Source organism: Macaca fascicularis, chromosome 9 (genome assembly GCF_037993035.2).
Source record: "Macaca fascicularis isolate 582-1 chromosome 9, T2T-MFA8v1.1".
NCBI lineage: Eukaryota > Metazoa > Chordata > Mammalia > Primates > Cercopithecidae > Macaca > Macaca fascicularis.
This window is the reverse complement of record NC_088383.1, coordinates 87,348,442-87,362,792: the sequence shown is the minus strand read 5'-3', so window position 1 is coordinate 87,362,792 and position 14,351 is coordinate 87,348,442. Positions and strand designations below refer to the sequence as shown.

The window sequence follows — 14,351 nt, the reverse complement described above, 5'->3', positions numbered from 1 at the left end:
GGAGCCAGGCTAATAAAAATGTCTATGTAATGACAAAGTGCTCTGATAAATTGGATGATCTCACCAGCACTGTGTGAACTATAGGGGCCCTCTATATAACAAGACATGGTGATGTACCTTAGAATCCTCCTGGGGAGGAAGTTGCTCTCTTTTCTCCTTCAGGCATGTCAAAACAGCATCTGGAGTCTCTTCTCCAGAGGAGCTTGGCTCCAGGCCCGCAGCTTCCGGCTTCCCATTTTCTCTGGGGACTGTGGGTTGCTCACAGGACAGGTTTCTAGGTTGACCTTTAGGAGCACTCCCTTGTTCTTCTGACAGCTTTAGCTTTAGTTCTAAGAGAAAAGCTGTAAGTTACCATAAGCAAAGAGAACCCACTAGCCCTAATAAGAACAGAGAGCCTTTCAGGAATTCCTTCCCCTGATGCCAAATCTGTAGAAATGAACACTAATGATGGCTTTCCATAGGGCAACGGCAACCCTTATAAGCAGAGCCACTAGCATAGGCTCCCAATCAGGTGTGAAAACAGGGCTCTAGAGGCTAGGATCTCATGGAGGTGGAGGATATGTATGGCAGTAGCACAGTGGTTTAGATTTCAGAGGAGGAAGAGTTTGCAGGAAAACCAGTGGCACCTGGCCCCACCTGCCATGTACTGTAGCACCTGAAATTCCACACCCAAAGATTTATGTACTTATATTTTGAAGTTGTGGGTTCATCAAGAGCCCCTGTGGAAATGCAAGTAATTCTGCAAGACATTATACATGTAGACACCCAAGGAAATACAGGAGGGAGTGGGAAAGGGTAGATGGGAATGTCAGCCCCAACTTGACAGATTTTGCTATTTTTTCTTATGGTAGCTTTTAAGATTCAGGAATTATTACAATATGGCTTTATATAAACCTAGATAATTTAAAATAAAAAAAGCCCCCTGAGACTTATCAAGGAATTACATTTTAGAGTATGCAAGGGTACTGGTTGTTTGAATGAGGCATTTATATTTATTTCTCAATTACATAGCTCATTTTCTTTGTTTGATGTTTGTTTCCTAGTTAGACTTTGTCTTGATGTTTAAACATTACATATTGTATAAACTTGCCACAAATTTACAGTTTAATACCACTGAATTAATATTCCCTTCTAGTTCTTTTTAGTCACTCTCCTTCCAGAAATTTGGAAAAACTCCCATGTCTCTAAGTATTAAAGTTAGAGTGTGGAGAGAGGAAGAAAATAATTTTTTATTGGTAAATAACAAGTCTCTTTTAAATGGATTTTAGAGTTAATACTCTCACCACCATCTCCAGAGAAAGACAGAAAAAGGACACTAGCCCATACGGCAGGAGAACCACATTCTACACCTGGCCCACCACCTTCCAGCTCTGTAACCCTCCCCTCTCTATGAGCATAAATGTCCTCATCCATGCACTGAAGTGTGTGGAGTAAATGATTTCTCAGACCTCTTCTGTTTCTAACATCCAACAATCCCATAACCTAGGGAGGTTAGTGCTCCACATGTTAAAATGTTCCTGGCATTGAAGTGAATCATTCCACTTGGGAGTCTGGAGGTCCTCAGTTTCTTTGTAAGGAGGTTTATTACATGGGGCCAAACAATGACAGAGATACAGGATGCTTTATTTCAAAAGGGAGCTACAGTCTAAGCAGGAAACAAGGTGCAAGAGGGCACAGGTAGAAATGAATCTAAAATTCTCTGGAGCACATTATCACTAGTTTAACTGCTTCCTTTATGAGGAAAAAAAAGACCTTTGACTGGCATTTACCTTTGAGCTGTTTACGACCTTTAGCCAAATCATTCATCCATTTCAGGACTTCAGGATTAGAAGTCTTGTCACCATGCGAAGGCTACCAAGGGAAGGAAAAGTGGGGGTGGGAGGGAGGGAAAGAGGGAGAGGGTGGGGAAGAAAAAGAAAAGGAAAAACAAAATGTGTAAACACCTGAGCCATACAAAGATAGTTTAGGAATATATAAAGCTGGGAGAGAAATTCGGGTGTGAAATTTCTGATGGAGTTGCTTCTGATGAAGTTACCTCTAGAAAACAGTAAATATTCTTGACCTCCTCTACTCTTTAATCATTGCTATGGGCATTATTTCTAAATGTGCCTGGTCACTTAATATTTTTCATAGTCCTGGCCGTGCCAGTGCCCCTGCCGTCAAGCTGTCAATCACCTTGCAGGTTACCCACAGCCCATATATACCCCATTGCCAGGCCATTTTCTGTAGCACTGCAGATGATTGCACTGATACAAACCAGTACTTACTACCTTGCTTGTGGCTCACACACATGCTTATGACCATAACCTGTGGGAGAATACTGAAAAACTGGAAGATTTAGCTCTTACCAGTTATATCCTCTAAGCTAAAGAAAGGAGACCCCAGAATCTCTAAAACCTGACAGTATTCCTGAGAAGTCAGTCTGTTAGGGGGATATGCAGATTTCTAACACCTTCACTAGTGGTAGCCAAACATACTGTCCCTCTACCCCCACAGATCAGTAAAAACTGTTCTTAAACAAGTCAAGGCTACCATAGTAACTTACATGCAGGCTCAAGAAAATTAATGGTTACTTTAAATTAAGGATTTACAAGGAACTATAAAATAAGCTTAAGATGACATGATCATAAACATAATAGCCTGAAATATGTGCATTGTTAATGACCAAATCTAGGGGCTGTCATTTTTTCTTTAAGGATCCACTAAATCCATGTAACAATGGCAGGATGTTGGTGAGAGGAAGGCATAGGAAGATAGGAGATTTTTCAAACTCAAAGGAAAAAACTACTGTGTGACAGGATCATCACATGTACATGAGTCTAGGTATGCTCATTGTAAAACACAAGGCATGATTCTGTCAGTTCTAGAGTGATTTAAAAACCATACATTTTAAGATTAAAATAGAAAAGAAGATTGACAATGATTCTTTCCTGGAAGAACTTGAATAGGAAACTGGTTTCCCTGAGGGATGGCAGGGGGTTGGGGAAGGGGTGGGAGAAAAAAAAAAAAAAAAAAAAAAAAAAAAAAAAAAGCTGGTTTCAGGACCATGGACAGTGACACGTGGCCATCAATCCCCACCTCTCTAAAACTGCTTAGCCTAGTCCTGTCTGTGGTTTGCTAGAATGATGCACTGTATAGTCTAGTACTTTGGTTTGGGTAGCAGTCTGGTTACATGGAAAGCCAGTGTTTTACATTTGATTTCTCAAAATCCTCAGAAAATTCTCCACTCTGATCTGAGAACACATCTTGTTGAACAATGCTTCACTGGATCTGTTCCACACAGTTATTTCTATCTTTTGAAATATGGTAAAAACAAACACACACAAAAAAATACTAAGGCTTTAAGCCAGTGACTGCAAAAGAAATAAGTTTTCACTATGGTGCATAGAACTTAGGAGAAATTTAAGGCTAAATTTTGGACAAAATAATTTAAAGCCTGAAATCAGTTTCTGAAATGAATTTACTTCCCTACCCTTGAAGAAGCTGTTAAAAGGGTTAAATCAAGCTCACATGGATAGCAGCTCTCAAATCACATGAAAAGTTCCCATATACAAGCTGTAGATCTTCAAGACTTAACTTCTTAAGTGAAATATTCTGATTCAAAAGGCCATAACACCCAGAAATTACATAGGTTTAGGTTTTGTTCAATGCAATTAAAATTGACCTCCTAAGTGCCATTGTATGAGATTTGTGATCTGCCAAAGATGGTTCAAAAAGACACATTAGAAACATTACTGGGAGGGTTATAAAAATACCTCAGTTGCTGTTCTGGCTAGAACTATTCTTTGCTGTGTGATTCTGGGAAACTCACTTCCCCTTTCTGGGCCTCAGTTTCTTCAGTTGTCAGATAAGACAAAAGACTCACTGATTCTTTCCAATTCTAACATTCCCTGATTCCACTGAAAGTAGACATCTGGCTGACGCAGCCTTTTCTTAGCCCAAGAGTCCAATAATCAAATGCAAAATCAGATGTAGAGATGTAGAGAATTTGGGGTAGGTGTGTAAAATGGTTACAGTAAACAGAGATGGAAAGATATACGTGATACATGGGTATTAGAAAAGCACAGAGGCCCAGCAGGAGCCCAGATTCAAAAATTAGCAGTGGGTGCTATGAATTCCACAGTCAGACTGCCAGGAAGGGGAGCCTTACATACAGCAACGGTTAAAGCCCATTGACATGTCAAACCTCTAAGCACAGCCTGGCCCTGACAGGAAGGAAAGGGGTTTCCTGAGACATGTGAGGTTCTGATTATAACAAAGACTTTTATACACACTGAAGCAGCGGTGACCAAGGAGCCTCCTTCCCCTACTGCTCCCTGATCTGTCCTTCCATAAGTGTATTTAAGTATATGTTTGTGTGTGTATGTGTGTGTGTGCATGTGCATGCATGTGCATGTGTGCTCTAGCTTCAGAAAACTCTAGATAAAGGCAGGAGATGTTTCCAGGTGGAATTCTCTTCCAAAATAAGCATCCAAGATCTGTGACTGTGGATAGAAAACTCCAGTGGAAAATTAACATGTACAGTTTTCCTTTATTTTCTGACAAGGCAGAGACTGCCATGGAGTAGCCTATTTAAATATGTAACTCATAGATTAAAAAGTTAGTGTTATCTAGGACCATTTACTCCCTTTGTACCAAACACTGTAATAAGCATTATGTATGTACTTCCTTATTTACTACTTACAAACTTAAGAAGTCACTACCTAATACTCCATTTTACAAATGGCCAAACTGTGACTCAGAAAGATAACAAGTCCAAAATCACAGAGTCCTATAAAAGTAGCTGTGCTGGATTCAAATCCAAAATAGTCTGAATCAAGAACTGCCAAATAAGATGTGTTAACGGGTGCTGGGAATGGAGCCTCTGGTTGTTACTCTGTATTTTCCAATATGAGAATATCATAGATCCAATAACACCCCAGCAGCAAACAGGTGAAATCAGCTTCTCTCAGGATATCTGGAGCTTTTAAAATGCAGACACTTAAAAATTTTACTTATATTCTATTGCAAAACCTACTCATCTGTAATCCACTGACCCAAGTTGTGACTTGATAGAACACAACTATCTTAGGCAAGTCATTTCCATCAGGTGTCAGTTTCATTGTCTGTAAAATAAAATCCTGGACTAATGATGTGTTGAGCTCCCTTCTGCTCTATAAAAGACAATAAATAGCTGTGACTGCCTGACTCTGGGGAAGATAATCTTCAGCATCCTAAGGTTGCCTTGAAAGCCAATCTGATTTTCCCCCCATTTCTACAAAGCTAAAATCTGCTCCTTAAAACTCCTCCTTCAGTGAATTTGAGGCCACTGTGGGAAACAAGACAGGAAGAATGGAAGAGTGAAATATTACCCACTCTCACCTCCCTCCCCAGAACTTACTCTATACTCACAAGAACTTTCCAATGGCCTCTGTACCAAGTGTTTAGTGAACATTTAAATACTTCAAGATGTATGAGAGATTATTCCCTGTTCTCTTTTATTCTAATAAAAAGCTGTTCTGGGCTCTCTGCCAAAGACCCAATATCTTTGTCCAATTCTCCGTGGATATGATTTTCTCTATGCCATGGTCACCACTGGAGAAAATAAAAGCAACACTGACCATCAAGACACTTACCTATGACCCTATTGTTTCTTACATAAAAAGAAAGGAGGCTGATATTTGCTGCACTGCAGTACTAGCATGAAAACTAGTGTCTCTCTGATGGGGAAAGGATGGCTTAGGGTTGGTTCTTATGAGTGGCCTGAACAGATGTCATTTGAGAGGTCCTCATTCACCAACGAGGAAATACTTTAATGTCAAAGAAACCATCTCTACCTCATTCTGTTCCACAATTGTAGATTCCTCCCTTGGGTCTTTAATAAGTTCTTATCAAAATGCAATTGAGAAAAAGTAAAAAAAAAAACAAAAAAAAACAAAAAAAAACCACACTATATTTCAAAAGCCTTCCAAATTTTGTTCCTCAGAAAAAAAAGGCAAGATCAATAATCAAATAAGATTGGAAATAATAGTTGTAATCCATGACTAGAAAATATCCTAGCAGAGATCAAGTGACAGCAGGTGAGAACAAGATAGATAGAAGATGAAGACTCTATGATAGGTCCAGGTTGGCCCATGGGAACACAACTGTCCCCTGGCAAAGAAGGGTACCCAGAAAGGAAGGACAGAGGCTGAGGAGAATCCACACACCTCTGACCAGTCCGCTCCTATGTCAAACCCCAGAGTCCTTACCCGGTATTTCTTTTCTTGTTCAAATTTTTCTTCAAATTTCCGAATTTTCCGCTTGAGGCTCTGGATGTGCTTGGTGAGCTGGGTGATGGTCTGTGGCTCCTTGCCATCTCCACAGCTGCAGCGTGAAGAACTCCGCGGCCTGCAGTGATTACAGGGAGGAAGGAGTATCAAAAACAGTGGGCTTCCAGTAAACAGTTCTGTTGATCTACAAACCAAAATTCCTGGATTGTCAGAGAAATCCAGAGGGAAGTTCATTATTTGATGAGGCCACCATGGTAACATCTGCTCATTAATGGAGACTCCCTATCACAAAACTCTGTTATGGGTGGACGTTACCTGGGACTTTAGTGTAAAATGTCAAAATATTAGTCCAGGAAATGCATTTTGTAAAGCTTAGAGGAGGCCAATTTAAGACTCGAAAGAGACCGCACCGTTGAGGTCCTGTCCTCAATAAGTTGCACACGCCACACCTGCCAACATTTTCAAGGAAGATTTAGATGAGTGGTTAACTTTTCTTGACATAACAGGACTTTTTTTAATATGATGAAAGGATGTGCCCCTTCTCCAGAAATTGCATACACCCCCTCACATAACACATACTTTACATGCAATATCAATAATTCACTAACTCTTTCAGGTCCATCGATAGATAGTTCATGGACCCAGGGTTAGATAAAATCAAGAAAAAATGGCATGAGTTCTGAGGGAGAAACCAGGGATTCTCCAGGCATAATTTTAGCCAGAGGATTCTTAATCTTAACTGTATATCAAAATTATTTGTGGAACTTAAACATAAATAACACACAGTTCCTCAATCTCAAATGCAAATTCCAAGTGGAATGTGTAGGGGGCAGGCATCTGATTACACACACACACATGCACACACACACATACATTATTTGGACAAGGGTAGCTATTGTAAGCTACCACTTTTCTAGAATCTAAGAAGAAATGTAGATGGACATCTCCAAAGTGTTCTCACAACTCATCCATGGATGCTACCACTGGACATGGAAAGAATATTGAGTTCGTCAAGAATGATATGTCTGATATGTGCATGTACATATACTTATTTAAGATTCTGTTCATTTCACCAAAAATGTTCAAACATGTGAGCCCCTGGGCTATCCTGTCTCTCATGACCATTTCTTCCTGAGGTATAAGGCTTGCAATGGCATCCCCAACTAGCAAGTACACTGATTTTTGTCATTTATTGTTCCAGTCACGCAGTTGTGTTAGGCAGGCACATTTGTGCTATTTCAGTCATACTTCACTGTAGTTTATAAATGTGATATTTGAAAAACTGTACGAAACGAAGACAATAACAAAACAGTTTTCTTACATCATAAACTGCTGAGTGCTGGGTGGAGATGGGGCTGACTCGGGGTCTAAGTTGAATCTCTGACTTTGGCTGAAGATGGAGCATCGTGGTGACAGCAGTGGGTTGTCACCGTCGGTGATGTGATAGAGCAGCCTGCTGGTCCCCACAGACTGGAGGTCTTCTGGTGCACTGTCGGCCTCATTCTGCCCATCTTTATGGACTGGTGAGGGGTCTGGGCAAATGAGACAAATCATCAAGACTTAGAAATGACAGAGGGCTTGAGACTGTCATGTTCCTAAATAAAGATTATATGCATTCATTATAATGGCTTGCCTCTTTGTCATTTCTTCCTTCTGGGGATATGAAAAGCTTTCAAAATATTGTCATGTTTATTGTCACAGAACCTGGACAGAAAATATTACAAAGCTGTTAACAAAACAAATAAAACAAGTAAGTTTGGTATGAGTTAGACAATCAATACAATCCCAAACTACAAAACAATCCTCTTTTTATTTCACATTATTTGCATAAGTCAGAGGGTATATTACAAAGTGTTAGAGCAATAAAATGAAAACAATAAAATGGAGCTGGAGCAGAAGATTATAGATTATCAGGAAGAAAAGGAATAACAACCAGTGAAGGAAGGGAGAGAATGGAGTAGGAGGAAGAAAGAGAAAAGAAAAACAAGAGGAAGAGAGGGGAGAGGAGTCCCCAGAAAGAAAATTATTCAGCAGTCATCAAAAATGATGGAGAACTCTGCTTATCAACAAGGAATGATGTTCAGAATATGCTAAATGGGAACCACAAGTTTTAAAACAAAACATCCCATTTTATATAAACACACACGTTTATATGTACAAATAGATGCACTAAAAGATCAAAGGTTATGTAGCAACTGCAAAGCATGGTAGAATCAGGAATAATTCTATTTTTTTCTCTAAAACTTTATGTACCATTTTATTGCAGGAAAAACAAAAAACATACACAAAACCTGCTCCAAATCCTCTCCCCAGCTAGCCATCTCTGTCCCTGAATTCTCACTAGAACCAATCCCCTTTTAAGTTAGTTCCCCGCCTTGCGGTCAGTCCAGAAGGTAGGTACCCCTCTGCTATGGAAGTAAGGGCAGGGGACTGACTGAGGCGCAGCAGCAGGGCATCAGATCATTAGGAAACTGAGTCAGGGAGCCAGAAGAAGGAGCTCTGCACCCTGGACTCTGTACAGAGTTATTCAAGAAGCAGCCCAGTCTCCTTCTCAAGTTTTCTCAACAGATAAGTCAGGACCAGCCAAGGCTTTCTCTTACTACTTCTTCTCTAACAAAAGTGGAAAACAAAAGATTTTCTGGATGAATAAGCAGAATCAGAAAACACTGATGATCTGCTTGTCCAAAATAAACACTTATCACAATTTGGTACCAGATGAATCTTAATCAGATTTAGAGTGAGTCCTTATTCTCTAGAATAAGTGACTCCTTATTCTCTAGAATTGCATTTCAAGATTGAAATGCAATCTGCTTTGTGTAACATCAAAGGTCTGATTAGGTCCTCTTGTGTTTTCAGTTGGCTTCTCCCCTGGTGGACTGTAGACTGGAGGGTGGATAACGCCTCCTATTTTGCCTTTGAGGCTCACTGACAGCACTGTCAGTGGCTGAGGCTAGTCAGAAATTGATGTGATGACAAAAGAGTTGGAGGGAGGCGAATGGCAGTGCCTCCAGCCCAAGGCAAGGTGTAGTGGTGTGACTGACACACATCACTACAGGCAACACCCTTGCCATGAATAATTTACCCAGAAAACTCTGCAGTTTGGAAACAGCCCTCAGGAGTAACCGGAATAAGAGTTACTAATCAATAACTCACAGCATATAATATCACCTTTGAAATACACCAGCAGGTGTATGGGTTCCTCATCAAATCCTTTTCTGAAACCACTAGGCTCTAAGAAGAAATGTGTTTTATTCATGTTACCAGTTTCTTGGAAATATCTTCAGAAATAATAATGGGGAAGAAAATAATCCTTAGCAGGCACCTGGGACCACCAAATTTTTGCTGAAATGGAAAAAGTTCTGAGATCTTGAACCCTTCAGCTCAGTTGTGGCCCCAGGGTCAAAATTAACAAGGTCTCTTCTTGGTTGCTGTTTTATAATGCCAAAATGGAAATACTTGGGATCCTAGTCACATGACTGTGAAGCAGTGCCAGGGAAAGATCTGTTTCTGGAACCCATAGAGTCCTAAAATATAACTTTGTAGAATCACAGATCACTACAAATGGCTTTTTAAAAAACTGCATTGCAACAGTAATTGCAAACCTCAATTTATATGGCATCTGTTTTCCCTTGGGCATTTGCGTAATTTACCATGTGGCCCAATTAACATCCTAACCTCCTTGCCTCCAATTCACTATTGAAGGAAGCTGTGAGCCAGAAAGATCCCAAAGCAACCAATTGAAAAACAATACAGTCAAAAACTGGTAATTTGGTAGCCTCTCAGTTCTTTGTCCAAACTCTCCATTTGAGTTGAGAAGGGGTTTAATTAAATCAGCTGACTCATGCATATGTGTGTGTATTTGTGTAGACAGAATTATTGAGCTCTTTGCTCAGAAGAGGCCAGTGTAGATTCAGAGCCAATGCTGCTGCTGTTCTGGGAAGAGTCCAGGCCACTGCTTCCAGAGCCTACTTCCCAGTAGGGAGAAGCTGATGGCAACATTGAACTAAGGTGGAACTTTTGTTCCCTAGGGGCACATTACTTTTTATCCCCAAGGAGGGGCATCTTGCCAGGGCTCATCCTGCAATGCAGTATGTTTTAGAGGAAAGGGTCTGGGAGTTAGGAGTTTGGTGCACCTATACTTTCTGTGGGACTCCAGCCAGTTTGCCCACCTCTCTCAGTTTCATTGTTTGGCCTGTCTTCCTCACAGGACTGTGATAAGAAAAATAAAAGGAGACATTCTGTACAACATTGTGCCAATACAGTAGTCACCACTTATCGGCAGGGGATAAGTTCCAAGACTCCCAGTGGATGCCTGAAACCACAGAGTGCATCAAACCCTATATATACTATGTTTTTTCCTATAGAGAGAGAGCTTTGATAAAGTTTAATTCATAAATTAGACACAGTAAGAGATTAACAACAAATACTAAAATAGGACAATTATAACAAGATACTGTAATAAGAGTTGTGTAAATGTGATCTCTCTGAAAATACTTATTGTACTGTACTGTGGGCACCTGAAATGCAGAAAGCGAGACCTAGGATATGGGAAGACGACTGTAGTAACAATGCTGTTACTTATGCTTAAAATTTTGTTAAAAGGGCAGATCCCATATTAAGTGTTAAGTGTTTTTACCTAATTAAACAAATTCTTCTTCTTTGTATTTTCTAAAAAATTTTGTAACAAATGCAGATTAATTTTATAAAAAAGGAAAACACAAGTTAATATTAAAATTTGGGGGGAAAATAAAACTTTCATGAGAAGGGAAGTGAGAAAGCACTCTGGTGGCAGATAATAGTGAGCAAAGACTGTTAGTTTGAATCCCAGGCCTACCACTGGTTAAAGAGAGTTTAGAGATGTCGGACCTTTTTATACCTCAATTTCTTCATCTGTTAAACGGGGAGAATAATGGTGCCTGCCTCACATGACTAAGTGAACATAAAATTATTCTCCTACAAAAGTTTTGCCAGATCTAAATAAACTTATTTTTTATTTATATAGTTTTTTAAAAAATGTTCCAACCTACAGTATTTTTTAAATTTAAGCTTCATCCTAAGCAATGGCCAAGAAGTCATTAATTTGATGTACTAGTTACATTTTTAAGAACTAATACACATTAAAATTAATTCCTCCTAAAAGTAACAATATTCACCCATGCATCCTTTGTATAGGGTATTTGGTGAAACCTTAGGATAAAGCATAGAAACTACTGAACACAGTATCTATGAGAACCATTATTTTTAACAAATATTATTATGAAAATAAGAAAGTTGAATATTGTCTTCTCTTACTGAACACCAACCTCATTTGGAATCCCTGCAGGGTTATTGTGGAAAATAAGAACCAATATACCCCTTAACATGTTGTCACTACTCTGAGTCCCTATTTATAAAAATGTAATATTTATAAAAACATTGTTATTAGATATAGTAATCATCATATCTAATATTTATGAAGTGAGTCACTGTTTCCTCAATCTTATTCTGAGATTTTTTGCATGTATTTAATCTTCATAACAACTACATGAGGCTGGTAGTAAAATGCTCTCCATTTTAAATTCACTAGGAAAGGTTACATAACTAGGCTATCTCCATTCAGGGAGAGTTTGACCAATGCTTGATATAGAAGACTCCACATCTCTGACACCGGAAGCCAGAGTGTTTCTGGCAGCCCAGTCACCGAGCAGAAGGGAACATAGAGAAGAAAAGTAGTTACCATCAGTGTGTGAAGGCCAAAAGACCCCTTCTGCTCAGTCTGCAACCCCAAGCAGAAGCAAATGCTACATTACAGTGGTTAAAAGAGTTAGTCAGATTTAAAAATATATCTTTCTAATGTGAATTTTTAAAGCTATTCCAAACCTAAGTAAATCTCTATCTGCAAACACTTGAGATGGGGTGCTGAGATGTGTAGATCTGTAAAGTTGCACTCTTGGGATTTCCCATCATGGTGGGCTCATAAATAGCATTCAGGGACATTCCAAAATGCCAAACGTCAGCCTTTGTTGGTTTCAAACGCTATATAAGCCAAAAGTGTGTCCGTGGTTCTAATGAGGTTCAGGCCTTAGCATTCTCAACCAGTCTCTCTCAGGACAGACAGCGGGAGGATAATAGCATCACACACACACAAAGAGGACCACAAAAACAAAGATGAAAAACAACAGAGAAAATATCTGATGGATACATGATGGGTTCAGTTTTAGGTATGTTGCATTTGAGTTCCTGAGGCACTAAAGGGTTAGCTATATGGTTAGAGGGGAGAGAACATGGGTAAACCTGAAGTCATCCCAATAACCAAGGCCAGGAAAATAGATGAGCTTCCTTGGTTAGAGATCACTGAGAAAGGAGAAGCAGTATCATCATGTCAGGTGGGAATGACGGCAGATGAGAAGGGACTCTGAGTTTGGGAGACTGACTGAGCAGTGAGGAGGTCAGCACTCCAAGCAGTCCTATGTGTCAGTTTCTACAGATGGCCACTAGATGTGTTAGGGAGCTGGAGGGGTGGGAAATATGTCACCCTGAAAACAGGGCTGGGCTTCATGACAGTCACCCTGCAGACCCAAGAGGCGATTTGCCATAATGAATAAAAACATGAGCCACAGGCTCAGGAAGACCCAGATTCTCGTCCCAGTTTTGTCACTGGTATAACCTGGGATGCATTATTTGATCTCTCTCAATCTCATTGAATTTGAGAAATAACCAAGGCAAATGGCCAATGGACAGCTTCTGATCTCTGAGAACATCTATTACTCTTCCTATGTCACCAAAATGGAGCCAACTGCTCAGATAACAATGAGGCTGAACAATGTCCTGCCCAGGTCCAGGGTTCTGCCTGAGCTGTGGAGCTAGGGAAAGAGAAATCATCCATGATAGTGTGGAAGATTCAGAAGTGCCCTCTAGGGATACAGAGAGAGCTGGGTGCTGGATGCTTATCATTTTTCAGCCTACTTGACTCTCCAGGTCTTCTAGTCGATTCTTGAATAGTTGATCACCTTAGTGGTACAGCTGATAAAAATCTGCTATTAAGATGAGAAAAGCTATTTTCAAATGGGAGTTTTCATTTATGAGCAGAAGCGCTATAGGGAGAATATTTGGGGAACATTGAATATACAAAGCTAACAGAAAGACCACTGAAGGAAATTCCAACCTTCGAAGTGGGCGATAACTTTACTAGGCTCATCCAAGTCAATTAGAAAGTGTAGTCAAGAATGATTCATCTCAAGTGTCATGAGTTAGGCTGAATTAGCCAATTCACTCAAGGAAGTTGGACCAGCAGCTCCAGATAGAGGCACAGGAATGTATGATTCTCAAGGAACTCAAAGAGACAGGACAGGTTGTCTACCTAGCCCTGGGCCTGGGAGCCATCCAGAGCAGTGTCAGACACCAAGCTTCTGGGCATGCCATCTGCTCACTTCCAGGCAGTCTTTCTATGCATGGAAAGCTGATACTAAAATAACCCAAAGAAAGGATTTTTAAAGTGACTAAAATATATAGGAAACCTGTGTGCAGGGGAAAAGTGGTAATTGAGAACTCTCTGTATGTTCAATTTTTTTGTAAATCTAAAACTGTTTTGAAAAATAAAGTTTATTAATATTTTTTATAATGACTATAGGCTACCGGTTAGAAGCCCAGGCTCTGGAGTCAGAGGCTTGGGCTTGGTCTGTGATACCACTTGTTGGCAGTTGTTACATCCTTGACCAGGTGAGTCTCTTCAAATTCAGAATTCTCATTTGTAAACAGTTGAAGACAAATATAATCAGGTATAATAACACAGTACTTGGTCTAATGTAAAAAGTGAATTAAAAAAATTAAATAACTACCTGGCAGTTTGGGCTGTAGGACTGATATTTCCTTCCTATAAAGCCGTTGGAGAAGTAGCCTCAGACAATTACAGTCATCTATACATTTTGAAATATTTCCTTAGAAAACAAGGGGTTAATGCGAAGTTCCTTTCTTCATAGTTTATGAAGATGGTTATAAAAGCATCACAGAAAAATTATTAATAGTAGATAACTTTTCTGGCCAAGTTATGTCATAGGTTTAGGACAGGACAGATTTTACTGTTACAAATGTAATTCCAAATTTAATAGGTAGTATTTATTC

At 39.7% G+C, this 14,351-nt stretch overlaps 1 protein-coding gene across 8 annotated transcripts in view; it reads right to left on the bottom strand.

The window, feature by feature from the left end:
* Positions 1-14,351, bottom strand: part of FAM13C (family with sequence similarity 13 member C) — a 112,261-nt gene that overhangs the window by 15,268 nt on the left and 82,642 nt on the right. For all 8 annotated transcript variants that reach the window (XM_005565803.4, XM_074002124.1, XM_074002126.1 and 5 more), the window contains 4 exons: positions 7,573-7,783; positions 6,231-6,369; positions 1,770-1,851; positions 118-329 (listed from right to left, as the gene is read on the bottom strand). In XM_005565803.4, the coding sequence (XP_005565860.2) occupies positions 118-329; positions 1,770-1,851; positions 6,231-6,369; positions 7,573-7,783 (644 nt within the window). The remainder of the gene's footprint in view (positions 1-117; positions 330-1,769; positions 1,852-6,230; positions 6,370-7,572; positions 7,784-14,351) is intronic.